The sequence below is a fragment of the Tamandua tetradactyla genome, chromosome 2 (genome assembly GCF_023851605.1).
Source record: "Tamandua tetradactyla isolate mTamTet1 chromosome 2, mTamTet1.pri, whole genome shotgun sequence".
NCBI classification, from domain to species: domain Eukaryota; kingdom Metazoa; phylum Chordata; class Mammalia; order Pilosa; family Myrmecophagidae; genus Tamandua; species Tamandua tetradactyla.
This window is the reverse complement of record NC_135328.1, coordinates 216,962,309-216,990,218: the sequence shown is the minus strand read 5'-3', so window position 1 is coordinate 216,990,218 and position 27,910 is coordinate 216,962,309. Positions and strand designations below refer to the sequence as shown.

General features: G+C 37.8%; 1 protein-coding gene across 9 annotated transcripts in view; it reads right to left on the bottom strand.

The window, feature by feature from the left end:
- RERE (arginine-glutamic acid dipeptide repeats) overlaps positions 1–27,910 on the bottom strand; it is a 636,739-nt gene that overhangs the window by 213,533 nt on the left and 395,296 nt on the right. The window contains exon 1 of one of the 9 annotated variants that reach the window (XM_077151420.1): positions 8,445–9,574. The exons of the other annotated variants lie outside the window; for them this stretch is intronic. Within the exon in view, the coding sequence (XP_077007535.1) occupies positions 8,445–8,470 (26 nt within the window). The 5' untranslated portion in view covers positions 8,471–9,574. Of the gene's footprint in view, positions 1–8,444; positions 9,575–27,910 lie in introns of those variants that run through there. 9 annotated transcript variants of the gene reach the window in all.

Sequence of the window (27,910 nt, the reverse complement as noted above, 5' to 3'; positions counted from 1 at the left end):
CAAGAAGGTGCTATTATAACCCCTACCGTTACAGATGAGGAAAATAAAACAAAAATAGTTATACAATTGCCCAAGATAACAGTTAACAAGTGGAAAAAAAGAATTCGACCTCAAGTTTAGCTGACTTGCTCCCAACCACAGTCCCATATGGCAGAGCTATTAAGTGACTAAACCAAAACTACAGAATTAATTAAGCAGAATCAGTAAGAGAATCTGTTTCCTTTACTCTATTTCAGTTATATATTCATTTCAAGGATCAAGGTAAGAGAGATTAATCCAAAAAAGAGTTTTTAGAAGTTTGAAAATTGAGACTGCCCATGCTAAAAAAAAAAAAAAAAAAAAAAAAAGTTTGAAAATCACATTCAAAGAGTAAACCATAAAGAAAACCTATAAAAATTAAAGGCCAATTTATATAACATTCTCCAAACATAATATCATAGTGATAGAGAACAGATTATAGTTGCCAGGGGTTAGAGATGGGGAGCGGTGGGAGTAGGAGTGGCTTTGACTCCAAAGGGGTAGCAGGAAGGATCTCTTTGTAATGATGGAGTAATTCTGTATCTTGATTGCAGTGGTGAGTATACAGAGCTACACACGTGATAAAAATGGCATACAACTATACACACACAATGGCAATTTCTTGGATGTAACCATTGCAGGATAGTGAGTAAAGAAAGGGTACGTGGGACCTCTCTGTAGTCCCCTGCAACCTCCTGTGAATCTACAATCATTTAAAAATGAAATGTTTTTTTAAAAAGTCAAAGAAGAGGTTAGCTGAGTGATATACTACAAACAGAATGGGGGTTAAGAAAGAAGTTCAGAGATGAGAAGAGCTGACTAAATGACAAACAGATTTCCCTAGAATATATTGTAGACAGATGAACAAGAAGGAAAATAATGCCAGAGAATTAAAAATGAAATTCAAAGAATTAACTCTAAGTCATATATCTCTTTTGTCCCTATGTTTACCAAGAATCTTTGGTATGGGTTCATCATTCTGGACACACCTTTATATTGTGATCATACCACACAAAAAAGTAAGACTCATCACTACCCTAAACAGCAAAATTTCTCTGTGCAACTAAAGTAAAGAATACATGCTTTTAAAAAACAGCTGAGGTTCAGTCCCCATTATACTACAAACCTTTGCTCTCCTATCTGAAAAAACATCCCCAGAAGCTATATTACAATAGCTGTAAGTCATTACGTTTATTCCTTGAGTATTTAAAAAAAAAAGTCATGAGAAATCTGATACAAAAGAAATGGATGCAACAAAGCAGTATCCATAGCAACTACAATTTAATATTTCAGTCCTCTTCAGCTGCAGTGGTTAAATAAAATGACAAGATGTTCCCTTTGAAAAGTAACCTGTTACCATGGAAACAATTTAGTCTAAGAAGTAAACAGGGACTGGACAGAAAGGAGCAGGACGCCTGCAGCTGAATATCAAAAAGGGAGAAGTATCTATGCAAGGAAGATGAGAAGGCCACCAAACAGATACAGGAAGGGCTCCTGGGGAGGAGAATGGTGGCTGGAAACTGCCTTGCCACATGGGCTTTCCCAGGAACCTGACAAAAGCACTTTTCGACCCCAAGAGAAGGGAAGGTGCCAGGAAGGCCACAGTCCACCTAATGTTTACTCAGGACACCCAAATATATTGCTATGAGATCATGCTGATCGCTTAAGAAAAGGATGTGAATTGCCATGGAAGGAAAAGGACAAAGACATAGGGCAAAGGGGATGATCAGACAGTCTTGCCAAGAAACAACTTAGGGCAAGAGCTGGAAGGAAGGGAGGGCTTTTACAAGGAGCTGGCATGACTTCCCATCATAAGCTAGTCTAAACAACCCACAACTGGCTCCTTTCCCAAGCTAGCAGATACGGACATAACAGCGGAGTAGCTTGTGGCCCACTCCCAAAGCACTCAGATTGACAACTCATGAGTTAGACATTACTGCTCTGTGGCTGGTGTCATGTGTGGATGAGATCATTGTGCAATCTTCCCCTTTCCCATCCCCTCAGATCTTACTGCTTGGACTATAGATAATTGTTACCTTTTCCAAAGGGTGTTAAGTTGAGCAGGAAGACTGATATGACATCAACAGAAAGAAGACTAGAAATTCTACTTACTAGCTCACATACAGAAGGAAACCACAGGAAGCTGGTGGGTCCAGAACCAAATATATCAAAAGTTTTAGAAACTCAAAACACATTTCATCAGAATCACTTCTTTTGAGAAGGCATGCGAGGCAGGACTGAAAATAAGGCTGACAAGAAAGAAGACTAGGACAACATAGTGGGGTTTCTCAAAATTTTCCAGCATGAACACATGCTTCCAAAGCACTCTTTAGGAGGCTTGAAATTTCTTCAAAGCCTGGCATAGTATCTTAAAAACTCATGCAAATTTTGTATTCTATTTCAAAATATATTTCCATTCATTTTATCATACAAAAAATTTCCCTGTATTTGAGTAAAATTACTTTGATTTCTGCTTCCAATTAGGATGTCCCTGGACTTAGGCACCCCGATATAAGGAAGGAAGAGCCGTTATGTACACTTGAGTAGAGATGCACACACGGATGAAAAAGAGCGCAGACTTCAGTGCAAAATAAACCTGGATTAAAATTATAGTAGCAAGGTCTTATTAGCTCTAAGAACGATTTGGGAGACATGAATTAATTTCTCTTAGGCTTAGTTTCTTCATCTTTAAAATGAAGTTTCTAGATGCAGGGGTAAGTATAGGAATAAAAAGATGACCTCTGGAAAGAATGAGGCAAGAGTGCCTGTTGCAGAGTTACTATTATTAGCTCTAAGCACTGGGCAGTAAGTGTAACCAGGAGCTAATCCCCCTACTGTATATTCTCATAATACCACCTACTTCTCCTTCAGTCTTTATCACAGTCATGATTTTACATTATTTCATGTAATTATTTCCTTCAATGGGCGTCTTGCCCTCTAGAGTGAAAGCACCATGTGATATGCCATATGCCAACTAGGTATAGCAAACTAAGTCTGTTTTTGGCTCACAACCATATCCCAGAGCCTACTGGCACTAAATATATTTTAAATGAATAAACGAATCCAATATTCTAACTCAATTATTAATTAGCTATAGAGAGCAACTAAGGGTTTTGCTGCAAAATTAAATACCTAAGTCACCTGTGACAGAAGAATATAGCTCGAGTATATTGATCTGAAAAGAGGCTTGATAAATTGCCAGCAAGAATGAACTTCAGCATTTATTCAAGACAACCAAAGGACAAAGAATCAGTCAACAACTGAAAGTGTTAATGTTCCAACTTCATACACAAATACAAAGGTCAGTCCAGGATCTTGTCCACAAAATTCTAAATGTTCTCTGATGGAAAGTTCCTAAGAAGCCATCTGATCCAATTTTCAAGCTTAAAAAAAGAAACTGAGGCCTGAGGAGATACAGGGACTCTTTCAAGAAGTCACAGATAGTTACAGAGAAGGAGTCCACAGAAGTAGCTCTCCTAAACATAATCTCAGTTCAGAACTAAAAATTTAGGTATTGGCTGAGGAATATTAAGAATTTCTACGGCTGACATTAAGAAGTAGTAAATATCGCTTCCACACACAACATGTAATTTCAGGGAAAAAATGGGTAAAATTTTTTAAAACAACAGGAGAGAAGCACCTAGTTTCAAAGTGTTACCATTACCTTGTACCACTGTCTAAATGTCTTACTTATCTTCTCTTCCATTAGGTAGTGACATATAATACATGTGGCACTAACATGCAATTGTATTTCACATCATGCTCCTTATGGGCTTTGCTGTTACTGCCTGCTGCCGAGATGGAAATGACTTTAAGAGTCACATTCTAACTCAAAGCCGATGCATAAATATACGAAACTTTAGTAAACAAACCTTTAAAAAAAAACCTACCACAAATGAAAACAATTTAGAAAGCAGCAATCTTTGAAGATTAAGCCAAACATGTGACAAAAATTAGACTAGCTTTCTGAACACTGAAATTGAACTACATAACAAAAAGGAATGGAGCAACCCCAAATGGACTCTGTACTAAGGAAGCACATTTATACTGCATCTCTAAAAGTTTCTTTGTTCCCTTTATTCACACTTGAAAAGTCTCTGAAAAATGCAATAAAAATATGAACATGGCTTCACAACTCTTCTCTGCAGTGGTGTAAATATGGGAGGGGAGGAAGAGGAGGAGAAGGCAAAGACAGGCATTAACACTAGCATATACATGCACTTCTGCCCAAATGTGCATAACTCCAGTGGAGAAAGAAAGAAAAAAAATGTCTAATGCTGAACACGCCATACGACGTTACAAGATATAGAAGCAGAGCTTCTTGAAGAGAAAAGAAAATATTTCAAGAAATGTAAAGAAAAATATAAACAGTCCAAAAGTACAAAAAAAGGAGGAACATAAGTAAATGGTAGTTAGACATGTTGGCCACAAAACAATCCCTAAAACAATTTCTAACTCTGCCTTAATTCAACAGATCTATACAATAAAAACTACACGTCACTCAGGTGCTCATAACTCCATGAGATGGTAGATTTGGTCTGGGAAGTACTAGCAATCATGTATTGAAAAATTATGTACCAAGCATCTTCATAGTGTTTTCATCTAATCTTAACAACTGTGAGAAGTACTATCTATCTCCACATGACTCAGGAGAAAACTGAGATTCAGAGGAGGGAAGAAACTAGTCCAATGTCACTTATTAGGTGGAATTTGAACCGTACCATCTGGCTCCAAATCTTGCCTTTTCTCTTGCCAAAGAGGCCAATCATTTATTCAACATATTTATGACAAAGGTTCATTTCCTGGACATACAGCCTGGGAACTGAGGGTATAAGATATGGCTCCTGCCCCAGGAGCTCAAAGTCCAACAGGGAAGACAGTCAAATAATCACAAATACACAGTTCAAACAACTTTGATAGAGGGTGGGCCACGATGGCTCAGCAGGCAGAGTTCTCGCCTGCCATGCTGGAGACCTGGGTTTGATTCCCAGTGACTGCCTATGCAAAAAATTAAAAATAAATAAATAAAAAACTTTGATAGAAATAATGTCTAATTATCCCAAAGAATCACAGAGTATATAAGATCAGACTTGTTGTAATTTCGGTCCAAGCACCTGTATCCTCTCGTATCAGAAACTCCTAATTACAGATGATTATCAATTACCTGTGCTTATTTAGGAGGAGAACCTTGAATGCACACAATTTCAAATCTTCATTTAATCAGTAATATCTATCTTTCTCACCCTGTCTGACATTTATTTGTTCTATAGCTTTTCTAGAAATGCTCAGTAATGACCAAAAAGTAAAATGGAAAAGGAGAAACAAATTTGAAGGAAAAAGGATCAGGAACAATGAACAACTGGAGAATCACAGACGCAGTTAACCTCAGGTCTTAGGTGCACCACAGTCTTCCAATTCATAAGCTAGCACACCATAGTTAAGAGTTCAGGAAGCTGTCAAAAGCAGAGCTTTGTTATAAGCAGGTTAATAATGAAGTGTGAAATACAAACAGAGCCAAATAATGCATGCAAATTCAGACAGACAGAAAGAAGATTACAGGGTACCAGGTGTGGGAATGGGGATCCAGAATGGGGAGTTACTGCTTAATGGGTGCAGGAAATTGTTTGGGGTGCTGGAAAAGTCTTGTTAATCAATGATGTTGAGGATAACAAAACACTGTGAAACTAATTAAAGTGGCTAAAATTGGAAATGTATTATTGTATATATGTTACCAGAACAAAAATTAAAAAAAAAATTAAACACAACCAAGTTCATTCCAGATTTTGACCATTAACAAGCTGCAGAATTTATGCTGAAACAGAACATTTTAAATATAAGGTCTGATCTCTGGTTCTGATTCAAGATTCAAATAAAATAACAAGAAAAAACTAATACAGGATAATAATTTTCTGAACTTTTACCTTTACAAAAATTTTTGAAACATAAATTTCCTTTATTTATTAACATTTCCTGATCTTCTAAAGCATAACAGGAGGGGAGCAATAAGCAAAAATGATACCAACTCGTATTTTTTTTATATCTAAGCTACATTGAGCCTAGGTGGTACCTTCACCAACCAACAGCACTTCTTCCCATTTGTTGTCCCTTCACCCGCTCCAGCACCGGAGAAGTATAGAAGCCCGAAAATAGGAGATAGTTAGTCAGCAAATAACCTTCTAAAAATATTTTCCCAGGACAGGAAAATATAGAACAAATGCATACAACGCAAGACACAGCTCTAGCGTTACTTTATTGGATTTGAAACAGCAAACTTTAACAAAGAGTGCCCACAAATCACTGTTAGTAAGTATAAGCCCTCGCTATCAAAACAGGTGACAACAATCAACTCTGTAAACCCAGATTTCTATTAGGCCAAGCTAGGCCAGGCCAACCAAACAAGCAGGAGGAACCTGAACCAGAGATGGCTCATCTATACAGCTTACTGCTCTGACAGAAATTCCATGCTATGGTTCATATTTTATTTGTGCTGAATGTAAAAAAAGTATAATAATTATTAAAGACCCTAGAACGGAAAGGAAGCTCCACAGGTGTCTTCCCAACAAGTATTCTCCTAACCCCGGCTTTTTCCCTGGGGTCTGAAACTCGAGTTCCACACTTTGAGAAGCACTGGTTTAAGTGCTGCAGGATCCAGTTCCTCTAGTCTACTGAAAGGATAATTCTAGATTTAAAAGAGAGAAGCAAAAGGAAGAACAAATGGTGCTTTGAACTAGAGTAAATTAAGACAAGTTTCAGAAGTAACAATTGCATGGAATGGGATACAGAAGATATCTGTCCAAATTTCCAAATGCAATGTTCAAATAAATATACTCATCAACAGAAGAAATCTCAAATGATTGGAAAAATAAGTTAAAACAAACAATAAATGTACGAATCTTAAATTCTCCTTGTGTAACGCTTCTTCTGGATCACAATCATTAAACTGAATCTGCTAGAAGCCATATTATATACTTTACCAATATTTGCAGTGAATGGAATTCATCAACATTACCCATGCTAAAAAGGTTTCCACCAAAATCAGGGGCCTCCTCTGATAAGAGTTCATTATGCACAGCTCCATAATTATATTATACAACTAGAAGCTTATAAGAAAAATTTCTCCTTGTATCATCAACACAGTAAATTTTTTCCCTCTCCAATGAAAGTTTTCGGTTGCATTTCTTCTATATCACATGTTTTCTTCCATCTTCCCAATGCATAGAACTTAAGTATCACTTCAAAGATTTTTTTTCAGCCTTTATCAAAAGAAAAAAGGGGAGGGGAAAGAAAAAAAGAGAAACTAATATAATTCAAAAACTTCACATACCATCTACTTAGGTAAGAACTCAACATGTCCTAAATCTGTTTGTTCTGACTGGCTCCCTGAGTTAACCATGGTGAAAGCCATCTGTCTGGGCCCCTCTCTGCAAGCCTGACCAACAAAAGCACAACTTTTCCTCAGTGGAAAAGACTCGTATCAGGGCTATCATGCAGTGGGCACAAAAGCTGGCCATGTCAATGCCTCTACCTTCTCAAGCATCAACTACCCTTTTTTACTCCTTATCTACAGAATTCATAAACTACACAACAAAATATGCACAAGTAACAAAAATCATTCTCTGCTAATGAAAAAACAAATCTCACAAAAAAACAAAAAACCTGGAACCTTAACCTCTAATACAAATGTCAGTAGGAAACAGTTTCAAAAAATGGTCAGAAAATTTTCTATAAGCTCCAAAAGGAAGAGAAGATTGCTTTCTTTAGAAGCAACAGACAGTAAGCTTTCATTGAAAAAAAATAAAATTTTATTTCAAGGTGATGCTGTTGCAGCTTAAGTCAAAACTGTTCTCTGCATATGTCAAAACATGCACACTCTTTCATATCCGGACTTTAGAAAAATATCATGAAAATTATAATTTGCTCTGACAAACAGGCTCTCAGTCAAAACAAGTTCCACCCACCTTTAAAGCAACCAATAGCTGCCCACCTACCACTCTTCCTAAAACATCCAAACAGAGTAGCTCATGGGCCCAGTCATTCCCTACCAGTCACACAGACAACCGGGCAGCCTGCAGGTCTGCTCTGCAGATCCTTGAAGGCAAACCAGCTCCGCAACATGCACCCAGCATAACTCAGGTTAAAACTATACCAGGAGAGGGAGAAGTGAGGAAAAGGGGGAAGAGGACAGGGTCAGAGAGGGCCACAAAACAGTTCTTTCTATATTTGCTTAATGTGTCTCCAATTAGATTCCATTCTCTTAGCACTGCTTTCATGCTTCACAGCACCACCAACATGGCCAGCCAAGGCTGAATTAAAGGTTCTCAGGAACATGCACTATGAAAGATGAAATGATTCATAAACATTTTCAGAAGTGAAAAAGAGCAGCAGAAGCCATCACTGTTTCGGTGAGGACCGAGAAGATAGCCTACCTGCAGGGGCTGAATGGATCATCCATGACTAACAGAGGCTCTGGTGATTCTAGCTGTATTCCTGAACCTCTACTTACTGTAAAAACTCTGCCCTTTTCTACTCTAACAACTCAAAATGGAGGCACATGCAGTTCTGAGAGACCTCACAGAGCTTTCACTGAGCTTGTGCTATGACCTAAGCCTTCACGTAGAACGCAGAAACTTCCCCCTCACACTGACAGGACTGAGCATGTGCTGTGACCCTCTCTCATCCATACACTGTCTCTCAACGCAATCAATCTCAACCCTGCTGTTTCCGTAAATAAAACCCAGCCAACAGACTCTGCAGCTTCTCCCTGCATACCAAGCTAGTGTGCAGGGAAGTGGGGCCTTAGAAAGGGGATCCGAGACAGCCAACATCAGGAAACACGGCAAGTCCAGCCACCGAGAGTTAAAAGCCCTGCTCTGCAAAGAAAACAAGCAAATGCTTGGGATTTTGTTCTGTTTGTTTTGTAATAAATGGTGGTTTTAAACAGCAAGATCTCCAAGAAAGAATTTAATCAAAAGAACAGATATGAATGACTACACAAGATTAACAGAAATACTGCAGCACATTTAAAATCATATTAGTAGTTACTTAAGGGGGGACAAATCTGAAAATTTCTTTCTGAAAACATTAAAAATTTGGCAAAAAAAACACACAAACAATCCTGGCAGCAAAGCTATGGGGAGATTGGTATTGTCAAATAGGTGCAAACAGTATAGAAGGTATAGCATGTGGGGTATATATATAGACCACTGTATTTTATGCAAAGGGATCAATGGGGATCTTCTTTAAATAAGAAATTCTACAATCTTCCAAATAATAAATAAAACCTATTTCCTAAAATAATACTAACCCAATCAGGTATGTCTGGGTTTTAACAATGACAAGGCAGGGAGGTTTAAATCAAGCATTCAGGATACCCTGCCACAAATTACTGAGCACCTGAACGTTAATTTTGAGGTCTCCTGATTAAAATCCTAGGTAACTCTTTATAATATTACCCAGGAAGATAAATTCATTTAAAACTTAATCGGAAAAGATTTCTAAAGCCCTGCAAACTAAGCCACACCACCCAGTCTTACTTAGCCTGGTGGGGTGTTCATTTGCCAACCAAGATTTTTTCTGATAAAACCTTTAAAATACATTTTATGCCCTCTCACCCTACCCCCCTACCCACCCACCCCCACCATATTCAACAAAAGGCAAACTGGGCTGTAAGCCACACAAGAAACTCTACTTCTGGATCTGTAGGCTTAGTTTCCATTTGTGACCTAAGAGAAAATTTTATAGATTATTATTTAGCTACAATTTAAAAAGAAAGAAGAAATGATGAATCTCTGCAAAATAATAAAGAACAAAATAGGATAGGAAAGGGCACTGCCAACTTTGCGAAAGATGCAATGAAGTGTGAAGGAATTAAAATCTGTTTAAAGAATACTCAAGTATCCTCAAGATTCCTAAGAAAATTCTGAAGCTATTCCAGTCCCTTAGTACTTGTTTACTACATTCTAAGACTACAAATAAAATAAAAAATTCATATCCTGCTGAAAATGAAATTTACAAAACACAAGAAAGGCCAAATACATTTAAGTTTTAACAAGTAGCAACAGGTTCGAACAAAGTTTTCCCTTCTTGCTGTCTAAGACAACATGTTTTCCAGAACTGTTAAGACAAGGAAACAGCCCAGAAAAAAGAAGTTTCTAAAAACAAAAGCAAAAGTTTAAAACCTAGTACCAAATAACAGGAATAGAACCACCAAAGTATTCCCTCTCAAAGATGCAGTAAAAAACAAACAAAAACCTCTCTGACATGGAAACTATTCACTTGGAAAAACAAAGTAAGATGACAAGTTTATGAATCCATTATTACTCTGAAAAGTCATGGGAACTGCTACATGGAACACAGTATAAAAAATGGTTATTGTACTAGCAAGTCAGGAAATGCGAATTATGATATGGGTTCCACTAGATGACAAGAACAGCAAGATACCAAAATTTAATGGCCTTTTCTCTGCAATACTGTATCTCAGTAATGACTTCACCCTACTTTAAAATCCTCTTCATCTTGCCTGACACTGTAATCTCAAAGTTGTTCTACAAATGCTGCTTTGGCAAAGACTCATCTTTTTCCTACCACTCCTCAATGGCAGCACATACTACGGTCACTCACGACACCTCTTCTCTTTCACACTCTCTCCCTTAGACATTTTACCCACTGCACCCCAAAACCAACAATTTCCTTACTGAAAGTGACATCCCTCCTCCTGGAAACCTCAAAGCACATTCGACTCCTCTTGCTATCCCTAACACATCACAACTTGTTATGGCTTTGTAAGGGCTGCCTCACTTCAATTTTAGTCTCCTGAAGACAAGGACAGTATCAAAATCGCTTTTATCAGGACTACCCAACTCTTTATTTTGCACCTTAAAAAAAAAATCCGATGCATTGAAAGGGCACATTTACTAACAAAAATTACGTAGCCTGAATTAATCATGAGTAAACAGCGAACAAACGAAAATTAAGGAACACTGGCAAAACTGGTCATAGTCTTCAAAAATGTTAATGGCAAGAAAACAAAAAAAGACTAAGAAATATAATAAAAAATTAAGAAACACAAAGGATTCTGAAGAGATGACAACTAAATGCAATACACGATTGTAGGGAAAAATTGCTATGAAGACGACTGTGCTGGTCTGAAGCTGTTATGTACCCAGGGGAAGGCCATGCTCTTTTTAAATCCATTCTTGTAGGTACAGAGACCTATTTTTGGCAGGACTTTTTGATAGGATGTTTCAACTGAGATGTGACCCACCCAATTCAAGGTGGGTCTTAATCCTTTACTGGAGTCCTTTATGAAAGGAGAAAAGGCAAAGAAACACCCAGAGAGAGCTCGGGAGAAACACAGAGACAGATATCCACACAAAGAGTTCACAAAGGGAGAGAAGCCCCAGAGATGCTAAGAGAGGACCCAACAGATACTGAGGAGAAAGCCACTGGACTCAGAAGCTGAAAGCGATGGAACCCAGGAGTGAAGGACCAGCAGATGCCGGCTGTATGCCTTCCCATTTGATAGAAGTGTCCCAGATGCTGGAAGCCTTTCTTCAGAGTCCAAGTATCATCTTGTTGATACCTTAACTGGACATTTTCATGGCCTCAGAACTGTAAATTGCAAGTTAATGAATTTCCATTGTTAAAACCCAACCCACTTCTGATATATTACATTTCGGCAGCTTAAGCAAACCAAAGCAGCCACTATTGGGAAAACCCGCAAAATCTGAATATGGACTAAACTCAACTATACACTATTTATCATCATTACAGTTCTTCATACCATGCTTATGCAGAGAATGTTCTTGTCTGGGGGAATTACACAATGAAATATTTAGGTGCAAAGATGGTTCATGTTTGTAATTCATTACCAAACGGTTCAGGAAAGGAAAATAATGATGTAAAGACAGCAAATATAGAGAGTAATATGGCAAAAAGAGATATTAAAGCAGAACTGTAAAAACAAAATCAATAAAAATAAAAGTAAACATGACAAAATATTAACAATTGGTGAATGTGGGTAAAAAAATAGATGAGTTCTTTGTATGATCATAACTGTTTTTAAGTTGTATATGTGTGTGTATATAATTCCAAACTAAAAGTTTAAAAATATGTAAAACAAAAACAAAATCTACCTGTACAGTTTCTCCAGACCATTTATTTCTAGGAGAAGCTACAGAGCAGACAGTAATCTGTCTGGCTACCTGTTTCCATTGTGCTCTAATATCCCAAACTGGAGTCACATTAACATTTAGCTTCAAATCAATCTAACCTCAGAATACAGATCAGTCCAGTCCTGCTCCTAGTCAGAGAAAATCAAAGAGCTCTGAAGCTTAGTGGCTTGGTAATTAAGTGAGCCACTGGGCCACTTTTCGGACCATAAATTCAAATTCTAGAAATGGAGCTCTGTTTGCATTGACCAAGTCTTACCTTATATTACCTGAGTACAGTTACCCCCTAAGACATTGCAGGGGCTTGGGGGAACAGAGCTCCTGCAATTTGGAAAATCGACATAAAATTTATTGGCTGTCCTTTTGCAGCAGAAAAGACGTCTGAATTTTTTTTTTCTTTTTCTTTTCTGGGTTGTTTATAGTATCTTATTGTAAAATTTTATTTAGGTATTTGGTTATAGGCTATATGTAGGTCAATATTAAGTAAAAATACTGCACACAAAAGAAATAAAATGAAATAGGAAATTTTTTTTTTTTAATGAAATAGCTGGTACTTGCTCTTTCCTTTCAGAGCTCGAGGGTTATCAAATTTATCAAGCATGGCTAACTTTACTATGAACCCTACAACACTGGCACAAAAGTGCAGAATTACACTATCCCTTGTGGCTTTAAAATCTGGTGACCATTACTCTTCTTGACTGGTGCATGTCATCTGATGTCTGTGCCCCCCCCCCCCCAATATGGCAGTTCTATCAGCACTGGTTTATGCAAATGTTTTGGAGGTTTTGGTACAGTTGCAGCAACAGGAAAATTTTCCTTCCTCTCTTTTCTTGATATGCCTTATAGAAGACTCATTAACATGATAATGGTGGCCAACCAGGCAGCCATTTTGCCTGAAGAAGCATGTCTAACATTCTTTTATGTTTTCTTCTTTCAAGTTCATCACTTTCCTGTTTCATGGAAGTACTTTCTGAACCACTAGAACACTATGCTTGGGACCATGATTTTTTTTTTTTTTGGCTTTTAAAAAGGGAATTTATTAGGTTACAAATTTACAGTTCTAAGGCTGTGAAATGCTCAAATTAAGGTACCAACAAGAGGATTTCTTCACTTAAGAAAGGCCTATCTTGTCAGGGGTTTCTCTGTCATATGGGGAGGCACATGGCAATGTCTGCTGGCCCCTCTCTCCTGAGTTGGTTTCTTTTTCTTATTTTTTTTAAACTTTTCTGTTGTATAATATAACATATATACAAAGCAAGGAAACAAAAAAGCAATAGTTTTCAAAGCACTCTTCAAAAACTGTTACCGGGCAGATCCCAAAGTTTGTCATGGACTACTATACCATCATTTTAGATTTTTCTGTCTAGCTGCTCCAGAATATAGGAGGCTAGAAGGAATAAATATTTTTTAATATCACAATTGACTTTTTTTCCTTTTTTGTGAAAAATAACATATATACATAAAAGCAATACATTTCAAAGCACAGCACCACAAATTGGTTGGAGAACAGATTTCAAAGTTTGGCATGGGTTACAATTCCATATAATTTTAGGTTTTTACATACAGCTGCTCTAAGATACTGGAACTAAAAGAGATATGAATTCAGTGATTCAGCAATCATGTTCATTTGTTAAATCCTATCTTCTTTGTATAACGCCACCATCACCTTTGATCTTTGTATCCCTCTCTTTAGGGGTATTTGGGCTGTGGCCCAAACTCTAATTTTTTCATGTTGGAAGAGTCTGTCAATTATATGGGGTAGGGAGATGGAACTAGCTGATGTTCTGGAGAGACTGGGCCATCCAGGTATCAGGATTTATCTGGTCCAGGGAGTCATCTGGAGGTTGTAGGTTTCTGGAAAGTGACTCTAGTGCATGGAACCCTTGTGGAATCTTATATTTTGCCCTAGGTGTTCTTTAGGACTGGCTGGAATGGTCCTGGGTGGGGTTTGGCAGGTCATGATAGGGAGCAATGGCTAGCTGAAGCTTGCATAAAAGCAACCTCCAGATTAGCCTCTGGACTCTATCTGAACTCTCTCAGCCACTGATACTTTATCTTTTTTTTTTTTTTAAACAAGCAAAATTTTTAATGGGCAAAAGACTTGAACAAATATTTCGCCAAAGAAAATATACAAATGACCAGAAAGCAAATGAAAAGATATTCAACATCATTAATCATCAGGGAAATGCAAATCAAAACCATGAGATACCATTTCAAGCCCATTAGAAAGGCTACTATTAAAAAAAAAACAAAAAACCAGAAAATAACGTGTTGGAGAGAATGTAGAGAAATAAGAACATTCATTCATCGCTGGTGGTAATATAAAATGCTGCAGTTGCTGTGGAAGGTAGTTTGCTGAGCTGCCAGAAAGCTAAATATAGAACCACCATATGATCCATATATTTTGGTATAAACTATATATTTACCACAAGAATTGAAAGTACAGGCTTGAACAGATATTTGCACACTGATACTCATAGTGGCATTGTTCACAACTGCCAAAAGATGGAAACAACCTGAGTGTCCATCAGCTGATGAATGGATAAACAAAACATGGTGTGTGTATACACATACACATACACACACACATACACAATGGACTATTATTCGGCTGTAAAATGGAATGAAGTCCCAATACATGCAACAACATGGATGAACCCTGAAGACATTATGATGAGTGAAATAAGCTAGACACATAAGGACAAATATTTTATGATATCATTGATTTGAAACATCAGAATAAGAAAACTCAGAGTCAGAAACTAGAATATAGGTTGCCACAAAACAGGGCAGGGATAGGGAATTGAGAAGTTAAGGCTTAAAATGTACAGGGTTCCTATTTGGAATGATGGGAATGTTTTGGGAATGTATGGTGGTGATGATAGCACAACATTATGAATGCAATTAATAGCACTAAAATAATATAACTGAGTATGATTGGAAGAGGAAATATTAGATGGTATATACAATAACAGAATTAATTTTTTTAAAACTCCATATAACTACAATACATATGGTGAACCTTAAACCACGAACTTTAATAGTACAATAATAAAAATGTGCTATCTTCAATTGTAACAAATATTTTATACGAATAAGGGTGTTTGTGATGGGTGGTATGTGGAAACCCTGCATTTTATTCAGGATTGTTTCGTTTACCTATAAGTTTTCCTAAAGGAAAATTAATAATAATAAAAGAAAAAACTAATCATTATTTCTTTCAACTCTTAATTTATGGTCTGAGATTTATACCAGCTATACATGTTTAAAATGATCAGTCTAACACTGATACTTTATTAATGACATTTCTTTTTTCCCTTTTAGTCAGGATAGAACTGTTGATCCCACAATGGCAGGACCGGACTCATCCTGGGAGTCATCTCCCACACTGCTGGGGAGTTTCACCCTAGGATGTCATGTCCCACGTTGGGGGTAGGGGGGGCAATGATTTCACTTGCAGAGTTGGGTTTAGAGAGAGTGAGGCCACATTTGAGCAAGAAAAGAGGTCCTCTAGGAAGTCATTCTTAGGCACCCCTATAGGCTAAGCTTCTCCACTATCTACATAAGCTTCACAAGAGCAAGCCTCAAGATCAAGGGCTTGGCCTATTGATTTGGGTGGTGGGATCATGATTTTAAGAGAGTTTATGGCATTTAAATGACACAAGATACAAACTCAAAGTGCAAAGATCACTGTGAGATCACCAGAAGATGTCATCTGAGAAATTGCCATAAACATGCTTGGCATCCCCAAGCCAGTGCATAGAATGGTATTTCTTTTACAACAAATCAAAAAAAAATAATGGGTAGCTGCTCATTTATGTTACTAAACAGTAGAACACATATTGTACAGGTAATATTATACCTAACAGTATATACATTTTATGCATTTATGAGTTCCTAAACTTTTTAAGATATCTCTACATTCTTAGCCTTTGTGTCATCTGGTAGCTTTCACGTTCTTTTTGTAAACTTTAAACTTTTTATTTTAACTTTAAAAAAGAAATTATGTATATTTATGGTATTAAAATAAAAATAAGTTGATATTATTCAATATTATACATGTATTTTATGCATTTCTGAGGTTCTAAACTTTTTCTATGTCATGTGCTGACCTTCATGTCATCTTCAGCTTCTGCAAAACTGCCTCCAAATTCCCATTTAATTTCTTATACCAACCTATGATATATTGAAAACACAATGGGAAAGCTGTCATGTGGAAAGGATAATTGTATATGCTGGTACTCTATTCAGCACTTAAAGTTTCCATGACCTGTTTCCTCCATGTCCTCTTGAACACTGAGGCTGATAGCCACCCTGGACCTCATCCTGACACCACATTTTACTTACCACATTTCACTAACCTACAGCCTGCACTTCTGCCAGGATATGCACAGAAACCAACACAGTTGAGTTGCCCTAGCGCTTCCACCTGTGGCATACTGCTAGGGTCTTCCCAGAAGATCCCCGGACACTGGATTTATCTCTGGATCCTAGCCTTTCCTTTCTTCTCATGTTGATCCCTTAACTGGGTACTGGTTATAATCTACCTTTTATATAAAGGCTACAACAAAATTATTAAGTCTTTTTTGTTTTTTGTAAATAAAATTTGAATCTAGTTAACAACAGATAAGGGATACTTCAGAATTGCTTAAAGGAGAGATGAAAAGTGAAATGAATATACCTTTAATATTAAACTAATGGATTCTTTCCAAAATTAAAAATAAACCTTAATTTTTGCAAGCTGAGATTTATGTCTATGTTCCAGTCCAGCACAACCCTGAGATCAAAGAACACACTAGACAGAAGATTACCCCTCAGTTTAATTAAGGGCTTACAGACAGAAGGAAGATTTTCCCAATGGTAGTCAGTTGGGAGATGAACCTGTGCCAGTCTGAAAGGACTTAAGTACCCTAGAAAAGCCACGTTTTGATCCTAATCAATCTTGTGGAAGCAATGGTTTCTTCTAATCCTTATTCAGCACTATAAGCTGGAAACTTGATTAGGTTATCTCCACGGAGATGTGACTTAATCAACTGTGGGTACTAAACTTGATTAGATGGAGATGTGTCCCCACTCATTTTACGTGGGTCTTGATTTGGAATCCTATAAAAGAGGAGACATTTTGAGAATGAGGAGAGAGTTACAGAACCACAACAGAATGAACAGAATGATGAGAGAACCACAGAGTCCACCAGCCAGCAACCTCTGGAGGTGAAGAAAGAGAACACCACCAGGGAATTTCATGAAGCAAGAGGCCTGGAGAGGAAGCTAGTCGACGTTGCCACATTTGCCACATGACTTTCCAATGGAGAAAGAAACCCTGAACTTCATTGGCCTATTTGAACCAGGTATCTCTTTCCTGGATGCCTTAATTTGGACATTTTTATAGACTTGCTTTAATTGGGACATTTTCTTGGCCTTAGAACTGTAACTAGCAACTTCTTTAAATTCCCATTTTTAAAAACCACATTCCTTTTCTGGTATGTTGCATTCTGGCAGCTAGCAAATCTGAAGCCGAAAACCAAAACTGAGAGAGAAAAAGAGAGAGAGGTGTGTCCAAGAATGGCTTATAAAGTTTAACAGTTTCATGAGACTTGGTTATAATGAAGTTTCAGCTGACTCTCATGAGATCAGGTTATTAGGAGAAGGGAGGTTTACATTCTTTGATCTTTAAAGTCTGTCCCAGTCATGTAGGTGGCTGTGACTTGCTCTCAAAAAGGAGGTGGGGGTGGGGTCCAGGCCCTGGGTACTTATAATTCAACCCACACAACAGACTACATTGACCAGAAAACAGACATTGCATTAACATTATAAGAGACAGCAGAACATTAGGAGTTTCCTACACAGAGATAACTACACAAAGTGAGACTACTGATAAACCAGTAATTTCAGTCCTAAGAACATTCTCTTCCAGATGTTTCTGATATGCTGAATTCTGCCAGGCCAGTAGGGTATTCTAAAGAGTGCAATTCACAGGGGTCACCGTCCAAGGAAGGCTGGTAACAAGCAACAGTGCCAGTTCAGTGCACAATTAACAGTGAGATCTACTGTACATGCAGTTTACTTCAGAAACCTATTGCAGAAAGGTATTTGCTACGAAGTTAACGACAAAGAGAATACAAGCTAAATTTCCATCCATATACAGATACCATGCTTTTCTCTTCTGCAATTACAGTGAGTTTACTTGGGGTCAAATCCACAGTTAGCCTGGGCACAATAAATATCCAGAGAGACATACATACTGTGCCTTGGGGTATGGGGGGTCCTGGGTGAGTTACATATATAAGTTCAGGTATTCTGTGTATAAATTGTGGTCTAATATTTAAATTTTGCACAAGCCCAATACCCAAGGGACCTAAGAATTCCAACCAGCACAGCTGCATTGGCCAGGATCACAGCCAATCAACCTTATTTTCCCCAATTTCAAATACTTGTGGCACAGGCAAGAGCAAGTTACATTCATTACCTCATTTTGGCTGTAGTCTTGCTGGTCCTTTTACCTGAATTTATAGTGCCTGCATGGGCCCTACCATCAGCAGGGCAGGAGCAGATGCTTGGGGCCATGAACTGAGGCTGGTGAGGGCCAGATACATATAGCATGCCCACCCTGCTGCAGAGACTGCTTATTACCTTTTAATTGCTCTATTAAAAGCCCATTCATCGTTTCAATTAACCCAGCTGCTGTAGGGTTACAAGCAAATGAAATGTGTATAAGATGTCATATTCAGTAGCTCAGGCTTGGGTTAGTTGTCCTATAAAGGGGGTCCCCATCATAGTCCACATGTGTGGAGACTCCAAAGAACGCACTGAGCTTTTCTAAGCTAAGTACTGTAGCTCTCTGGTTAGTTTCCCTTCTGGGAAAGCCAACATCAGTCCAGTGCTCATATCTATGGCTAAAAAAGTATATTTTGCACTTCCAGATAAGGAAAGGGGTCAAAGTATAATCTACCTGCCAAGTGGTGATTGGAATCTGCTCACAGCTGATATAAAGCATTCTTGTGCATCACAGCAGACAGGAGGGGTAGGCATGCATGACTTCCTTCAATTGCAGTCTGGTTATGGGCAGCTGGAGTTGCTGTGCCAGTCTCCATAGAGTGTGGTATCCTTGGTGTCTTGTCTTTTTATGCAACCATTCAACAGCCTCATGCAACGAGGCTACAAATTTTTTGCTCAAGTAGCTGCTTCAATACTGCCAGGTAAAGAATCAATGTTAAAGGCAGAGACATGAAACAGTTACCTTTTGATTGTGACAGGTAGTCCAGATGTCTTCTCATATCTCTTTTCCCCATAAGGGGCAGCCAATCACAATCCACTGCTCTTATTTCCACATGCCCATCCACATTGTCAGGTCCCCATACATTACCCAACTGTCAGCACAAATAGTTAACGCATCTTCTGGTTCGTGAACAATGACCACCCACACATCCCTTAATTCAACCCACTGGGTGCTTTGCTTAGTCCAGATTCCGACCATAGAGTGTTCATACTAGCTTGCACGGCTACTGCCATCCAGGAGACAAGCTGCCCATGTGCTGATCCATCAGTATACCAGGCAGACTTAATTATACTGCCACATCCATCAATGGTGGGTACAGAGACAGCTACACCTCAGGAGGATCATCAGGGAGGGGCAAATGTTCTTCCACATCGGAAACTCGTCTCAGAATATCTGCTTGCTGCCAACATGATATATTCTTGAACATCACAGTGGAAAGGAGGGGTAGGCATCCACGGCTTCCTTCAGCGGTTGTCTGGTGAGGATACTGTCCCTGGTCTCAGGATATCATGCATTTTTGCACTTATGGGGCTGTTGTTCAAAATGCTGTGCTGTATCAGATAAGCTTTCCATTTCATTAATGTGCTCAAATGTGCAGTACCAGAGTGAGGCTTAGTGAAGGGTCCTGTATATACCCATGCATAGGGATGGCGGTTCTTAATTTCATAGGACATTTCTGAGTTAATTTTATAACTTGTAGTAAGGCATTATAGGCAGCATACAGTTGTTTTCCTAAGGGACTGCACTGCCATTCAGCTCTTTTAACTTATTTTGCCTGTTGCCTCTGCCACAAGCATAGCCCAAAGCCAGTACTGGTACTGACCATATCTAATTCACAAGGCATATCTATGTCCACCCCCCACAAAGTCTGAGCCAGTGTATTGATCCATTTGGCTTTTTTAAAGGCAGCCTGCTGGGAGGCTATTCCAGGGATAGCTTTTCCTAATCAAAACATGCACAGGTTTTAACAGTTTGGTTGACAGAAGAATGGAAAAGGTTTCCAATATCCCAACAATCCCAAGAAAACCATTAGGTGTTTTGACATGTGCAACATAGGAAAACCCTGTACTATTTTAGTTTGCTAATGCAGCAGTTATATAATACATCAGAAATGAATGGCTTTTATAAAGAGGATTTATTTAGTTACAAATTTACAGTTCTTTGGAGGAAAGGCAGCTGGCTTTTCTCTAGGTTTCTCTTGTCACATGGGAAGGCACACAGCGACACCTGTTGGCCTTCCCTCTTGGCTTCTGGGTTCAAATGGCCTTCTTTGGGGTACTTCCCTTCTGCATCTCCAAATGTCTGGTTCTGAGCTTCTTTTTCTTCTGAAATTTCCTTTTAAGCATCCAGCTGATCAAATTAAATGCAACTCATTGCAGAAGCCACTTGCCTTAGCCGACTGCAGATATAATCAGCCACAGATGAATTTCACATGCTGATGACTAAAGTCCACAGCAACAGAACTGGGCACCATCACCTGGTCAACATGACACCTAAGCCTAACTATTACAGTATCTCACCAATTACTATAAAAAGAATAAATTTTGCCTTTTTCAACCACACAATATCAAAAATTTGACAGGGCACCCAAGGCAATGCAGTCCATCATGATCAATACTCCATCCCCGACTGTTAAAATGAAATAGCAACAAGTCTGAGGTTTTTTTCCCTAGTTCTGGAAAATAGTTAGTGGTTAACATGACATCATCAACATAAAATAGAATTACATGTTTCCCTTTAGCCAAATCCATTCCTACGAGTTCATGGCAGATGGTGAGGCTATGTGAATAACTTCATGAGAGTTGAAGAAAATCCTTAGTGCTCCTTCCCAAGTGAGAGCGCAAATGGGTTAACTGGCTCTATTTAAGGAATACTAAAGAACTGAGTGTTAATTTCTCGTAGTCAAGAGGCAAGCTTTGGAAATGTGGGATACAAAGGTGTATGCCTCTCAAATTTCTTTTCTTCTCCTTTCCATTATCAGGTAAGTATCTACAGGTCCCACTCAGGGGAAGTCAGAACACAACCTTTTACTTTAGTATACTGCCATGCTAATATCTCTAAACTCTTATCTACAAGGCAGTCCCTTATTCAATGCATCCTCCAAATGTGCTGATTTCTTTCTGAAATAGTCCACTGCAACAGCTTCTACATTTGTCTTCCTTGAGATGGGCGGCCATAGCTGGCTGCACTGCACACAATGGCCAACAACCTGCAGCATGGTCAAGCAAGCGGGTGAACAAGGAAGAACACCAATCCGGGATTACCCCCACAGAGACCTCCTTCCCCAGACCCATGCTCTCCACAGCCAGCAGTTCTTTGGTCTCTTGGCTGGCTCGCCAAATGTTCCAGCCAACACAACCCCAAGAACAAAGAACACAATAGACAGAAGACTATCCGTGAATTTAACTAGGAGCGTACAGTCAGGAGGAAGACTTTCCCAAAGGCAGCCAGTTGGGAAATGAAAGTCTGCACTCTGCCCAAAGTAAAGAGAAAGAGGAATGCCTAGGAACAACTCATAAAGTTTAACAGTCTCATTAAGACTTGGTTACAATGGAGTTTCAGCAGACTCTCGTGAGATTTGATTATTAGGGGAGAGAGGTTTTACATTTCTTGACCTCTAATGTCTGTCCCAGTCATGTAGGTAGCTATGTGACCTGTTCTCAAAATGGAGGAGGGGACAGGGCCTAGGTGCTGGGTCCTTACAGCCTGACAAGGGAAAAAACAAGAGCTGTAAAATGGAAGTTTCTGAGGTTTGATTTTGTAGTGTTCTACGTACCAGAAATAGAAAAATATTTAAAATGCTTTATTTACAAAAAAGAAAATTAAAGCAAAACTGACAAAAAAAAACATCCTCGATCAGTTGGACATCATTAAAATTTAAAACTTCTGTTCTGGTAAAGACACTGTTAAAAGAATGAAGAGAAAAACCACAAACTGGGAGAAAATATTTGCAAAACAGACATCTAAGAACTTGTATCCAAAATGCACAAAGAACATTTAAAACATAACAAGAAAACAAACAACCTGAATGAAAAATGGGCAGAGCTGAAAAGACACCTCACCAAACAAGAAAGTTACACAGAAGACAAATGAAATGAAAAGACACTCAATATCATATCTCATTAGGGAAATGCCAATTAAGACAAACATGACACACCACTATACACTTATTAGAATGGCTAAAATCCAAAAGACTGACAATATCAAATGCAGACCATGAAGTGGTACAACAAAAATTCTCACTTAAAAAAAAAAAAAAATTCTCACTTATTGCTAGTGGGAATGAAAAATGGTTTAGCCACTTTAGAAGATGGTTTGGCAATTTTTTTTTTATTAATTAAAAAAAATTAACTAACACGACATTTAGAAATCATTCCATTCTACATATTCAATCAGTAATTCTTAATATCATCACATAGATGTATGATCATCATTTCTTAGTACATTTGCATCGATTTAGAAAAAGAAAGAGCAAGGCAACAGAAAAGGAAATAAAATGATAATATAGAGAAAAAATGAAAATAAAAAATACAAAAAATATATATATAAAAAACAAAACAAAACTATAGCTCAGATGCAGCTTCATTCAGTGTTTTAACATAATTACATTACAATTAGGTAGTATTGTGCTGTCCATTTTTGAGATTTTGTATCCAGTCCTGTTGCACAGTCTGTATCCCTTCAGCTCCAATTACCCAATATCTTACCCTATTTCTAACTCCTGATGGTCTCTGTAACCAATGACATATTCCAAGTTTATTCTCGAATGTCAGTTCACATCAGTGGGACCATACAGTATTTGTCCTTTAGTTTGTGGCTAGTCTCACTCAGCATAATGTTCTCTAGGTCCATCCATATTATTACATGCTTCATAAGTTTATTCTGTCTTAAAGCTGCATAACATTCCATCGTATGTATATACCACAGTTTGTTTAGCCACTCGCCTGTTGATGGACATTTTGGCTGTTTCCATCTCTTTGCAATTGTAAATAACGCTGCTATAAACACTGGTGTGCAAATGTCCATTTGTGTCTTTGCCTTTAAGTCCTCTGAGTAGATACCTAGCAATGGTATTGCTGGGTCATATGGCAATTCTATACTCAGCATTTTGAGGAACCGCCAAACTGCCTTCCACAGTGGTTGCACCATTTGAGATTCCCACCAACAGTGGATAAGTGTGCCTCTTTCTCCGCATCCTCTCCAGCACTTGTCATTTTCTGTTTTGTTGATAATGGCCATTCTGGTGGGTGTGAGATGATATCTCATTGTGGTTTTGATTTGCATTTCTCTAATGGCCAGGGACATTGAGCATCTCTTCATGTGCCTCTTGGCCATCCGTATTTCTTCTTCTGGTAGGTGTCTGTTCAAGTCTTTATCCCATTTTGTAATTGGGTTGGCTGTCTTTTTGTTGTTGAGTTGAACAATCTCTTTATAAATTCTGGATACTAGACCTTTATCTGATATGTCGTTTCCAAATATTGTCTCCCATGTGTAGGCTGTCTTTCTACTTTCTTGATGAAGTTCTTTGATGCACAAAAGTGTTTAATTTTGAGGAGCTCCCATTTATTTATTTCTTTCTTCAGTGCTCTTGCTTTAGGTTTAAGGTCCATAAAACTGCCTCCAGTTGTAAGATTCGTAAGATATCTCCCTACATTTTCCTCTAACTGTTTTATGGTCTTAGACCTAATGTTTAGATCTTTGATCCATTTTGAGTTAATTTTTGAGATACGAGATACGGGTCTTCTTTCATTCTTTTACTTATGGATATCCAGTTCTCTAGGCACCATTTATTGAAGAGACTGTTCTGTCCCAGGTGAGTTGGCTTGACTGCCTTATCAAAGATCAAATGTCCATAGATGAGAGGGTCTATATCTGAGCACTCTATTCGATTCCATTGGTTGATATATATATCTTTATGCCAATTTGCTTATTGGTTTTTCTGTTTCTGAAAAATAAATTGTTGAGATTTTGATTGGTATTGCATTGAATCTGTAAATCAATTTAGGTAGGATTGATATCTTAATTATATTTTGTCTTCCAATCCATGAACACGGTATGCCCTTCCATCTATTTAGGTCTTCTGTGATTTCTTTTAACAGCTTTTTGTAGTTTTCTTTGTATAGGTCTTTTGTCTCTTTAGTTAAATTTATTCCTAGGTATTTTATTCTTTTAGTTGAAATTGTAAATAGAATTCGTTTCTTGATTTCCCCCTCAGCTTGTTCATTACTAGGGTATAGAAACACTACAGATTTTTGAATGTTGATCTTGTGACCTGCTACTTTGCTGTACTCATTTATTAGCTCTAGTAGTTTAGCTGTGGATTTTTCAGGGTTTTCTACGTATAGTATCATATCATCTGCAAACAGTGATAGTTTTACTTCTTCCTTTCCAATTTTGATGCCTTGTATTTCTTTTACTTGTCTAATTGCTCTGGCTAGAACCTCCAACACAATGTTGAATAATAGTAGTGATAATGGACATCCTTGTCTTGTTCCTGATCTTAGGGGGAAAGTTTTCAATTTTTCCCCATTGAGGATATTAGCTGTGGGTTTTTCATATATTCCCTCTATCATTTTAAGGAAGTTCTCTTGTATTCCTATATTTGAAGTGTTTACAACAGGAAAGGATGTTGAATCTTGTCAAATGCCTTCTCTGCATCAATGGAGATGATCATGTGATTTTTCTGCTTTGATTTGTTGATATGGTGTATTACATTAATTGATTTTCTTATGTTGAACCATCCTTGCATACCTGGGATGAATCCTACTTGGTCATGATGTATAATTCTTTTAATGTGTTGCTGGATTCGATTTGCTAGAAGTTTGTTGAGGATTTTTGCATCTATATTCATTAGAGAGATTGGTCTGTAGTTTTCTTTTTTTGTAATATCTTTGCCTGGTTTTGGTATGAGGGTGATGCTGGCTTCATAGAATGAATTAGGTAGCTTTCCCTCCTCTTCAATTTTTTTGAAGAGTTTGAGCAGAGTTGGTACTAATTCTTTCGGAATGCTTGGTAGAATTCACATGTGAAGCCGTCTGGTCCTGGACTTTTCTTTTTGGGAAGCTTTTGAATGACTGATTCAATTTCTTTACTTGTGATTGGTTTGTTGCGGTCACCTATTTCTTCTTGAGTCAAAGTTGGTTGTTCATGCCTTTCTAGGAACTTGTCCATTTAATCTACATTGTTGTATTTATTAGCGTAAAGTTGTTCATAGTATCCTGTTATTACCTCCTTTATTTCTGTGAGGTCAGTAGTTATGTATCCTCTTCCATTTCTGATCTTATTTATTTGCGTTCTCTCTCTTCTTCTTTTTGTAAATCTTGCTAAGGGCCCATCAATCTTATTGATTTTCTCATAGAACCAACTTCTGGTCTTATTGATTTTCTCTATTGTTTTCACGTTCTCAATTTCATTTATTTCTGCTCTAATCTTTGTGATTTCTTTCCTTTTGCTTGCTTTGGGGTTAGTTTGCTGTTCTTTCTCCAGTTCTTCCAAGTGGACAGTTAATTCCTGAATTTTTGCCTTTTCTTCTCTTCTGATATAGGCATTTAGGGCAATAAATTTCCCTCTTAGCACTGCCTTTGCTGCATCCCACAGGTTTTGATATGTTGTGTTTTCATTTTCATTCGCCTCGAGATATTTACTAATTTCTCTTGTAATTTCTTCCTTGACCCACTGGTTGTTGAAGAGTGTGTTGTTGAGCCTCCACATATTTGTGAATTTTCTGGCACTCTGCCTATTATTGATTTCCAACTTCATTCCCTTATGATCTGAGAAAGTGTTTTGTATGATTTCAATCTTTTAAAATTTGTTGAGACTTGCTTTGTGACCCAGCATATGGTCTATCTTTGAGAATGATCCATGAGCACTTGAGAAAAAGGTGTATCCTGCTGTTGTGGGGTGTAATGTCCTATAAATGTCTGTTAAGTCTAGCTCATTTATTGTAATATTCAAATTCTCTGTTTTTTTATTGATCCTCTGTCTAGATGTTCTGTCCGTTGATGAGAGTGGGGAATTGAAGTCTCCAACTATTATGGTAGATGTGTCTATTTCCCTTTTCAGTGTTTGCAGTGTATTCCTCACGTATTTTGGGGCATTCTGATTTGGTGAGTAAATATTTATGATTGTTATGTCTTCTTGTTTAATTGTTCCTTTTATTAGTAGATAGTACCCTTCTTTGCCTCTTTTAACTGTTATACATTTGAAGTCTAATTTGTTGGATATTAGTATAGCTACTCCTCCTCTTTTCTGGTTATTATTTGCATGAAATATCTTTTCCCAACCTTTCACTTTCAACCTATGTTTATCTTTGGGTCTAAGATGTGTTTCCTGTAGACAGCATATAGAAGGATCCTGTTTTTAATCCATTCTGCCAGTCTATGTCTTTTGATTGGGGAATTCAGTCCATTAACATTTAGTGTTATTACTGTTTGGTACTTTCCTCTACCATTTTGTCTTTTGTATTATATATATCATATCTGATTTTCCTTCTTTCTACACTCTTCTCCATACCTTTCTCTTCTGTCTTTTCGTATCTGACTCTAGTGCTCCCTTTAGTATTTCTTGCAGAGCTGGTCTCTTGGTCACAAATTCTCTCAGTGACTTTTTGTCTCAAAATGCTTTAATTTCTCCCCCATTTTTGAAGGACAATTTTACTGGATATAGAAGTCTTGGTTGGCAGTTTTTCTCTTTTAGTAATTTAAATATATCATCCCACTGTCTTCTAGCCTCCATGGTTTCTGCTGAGAAATCTACACATAGTCTTATTGGGTTTCCCTTGTATGTGATGGATTGTTTTTCTCTTGCTGCTTTCAAGATCCTCTCTTTCTCTTTGACCTCTGACATTCTAACTAGTAAGTGTCTTGGAGAACGCCTATTTGGGTCTATTCTCTTTGGGTGTGCTGCACTTCTTGGATCTGTAATTTTAGGTCTTTCATAAGAGTTGGGAAATTTTCAGTGATAATATCTTCCATTAGTTTTTCTCCTCCTTTTCCCTTCTCTTCTCCTTCCGGGACACCCACAACACGTATATCTGTGCGCTTCATATTATCATTCAGTTCCCTGAGCCCCTGCTGAAATTTTTCCATTCTTTTCCCTATAGTTTCTGTTTCTTTTTGAATTTCAGATGTTCCATCCTCCAGTTCACTAATTCTAGCCTCTGTCTCTTTAAATCTACCATTGTAGGTTTCCATTGTTTTTTATCTCTTCAACTGTATCTTTCATTCCCGTAAGTTCTGTAATTTGTTTTTTCAGACTTTCCATTTCTTCTTTTTGTTCATCCCATGCCTTCTTCGTGTCCTTCCTCAATTTATTGATTTGGTTTTTGAAGAGGTTTTCCATTTCTGTTCGTATATTCAGAATTAGTTTTCTCAGCTCATGTATCTCATTTGAGCTATTGGTTTGTTCCTTTGACTGTGCCATATCTTCAATTTTCCTGGTGTGATAT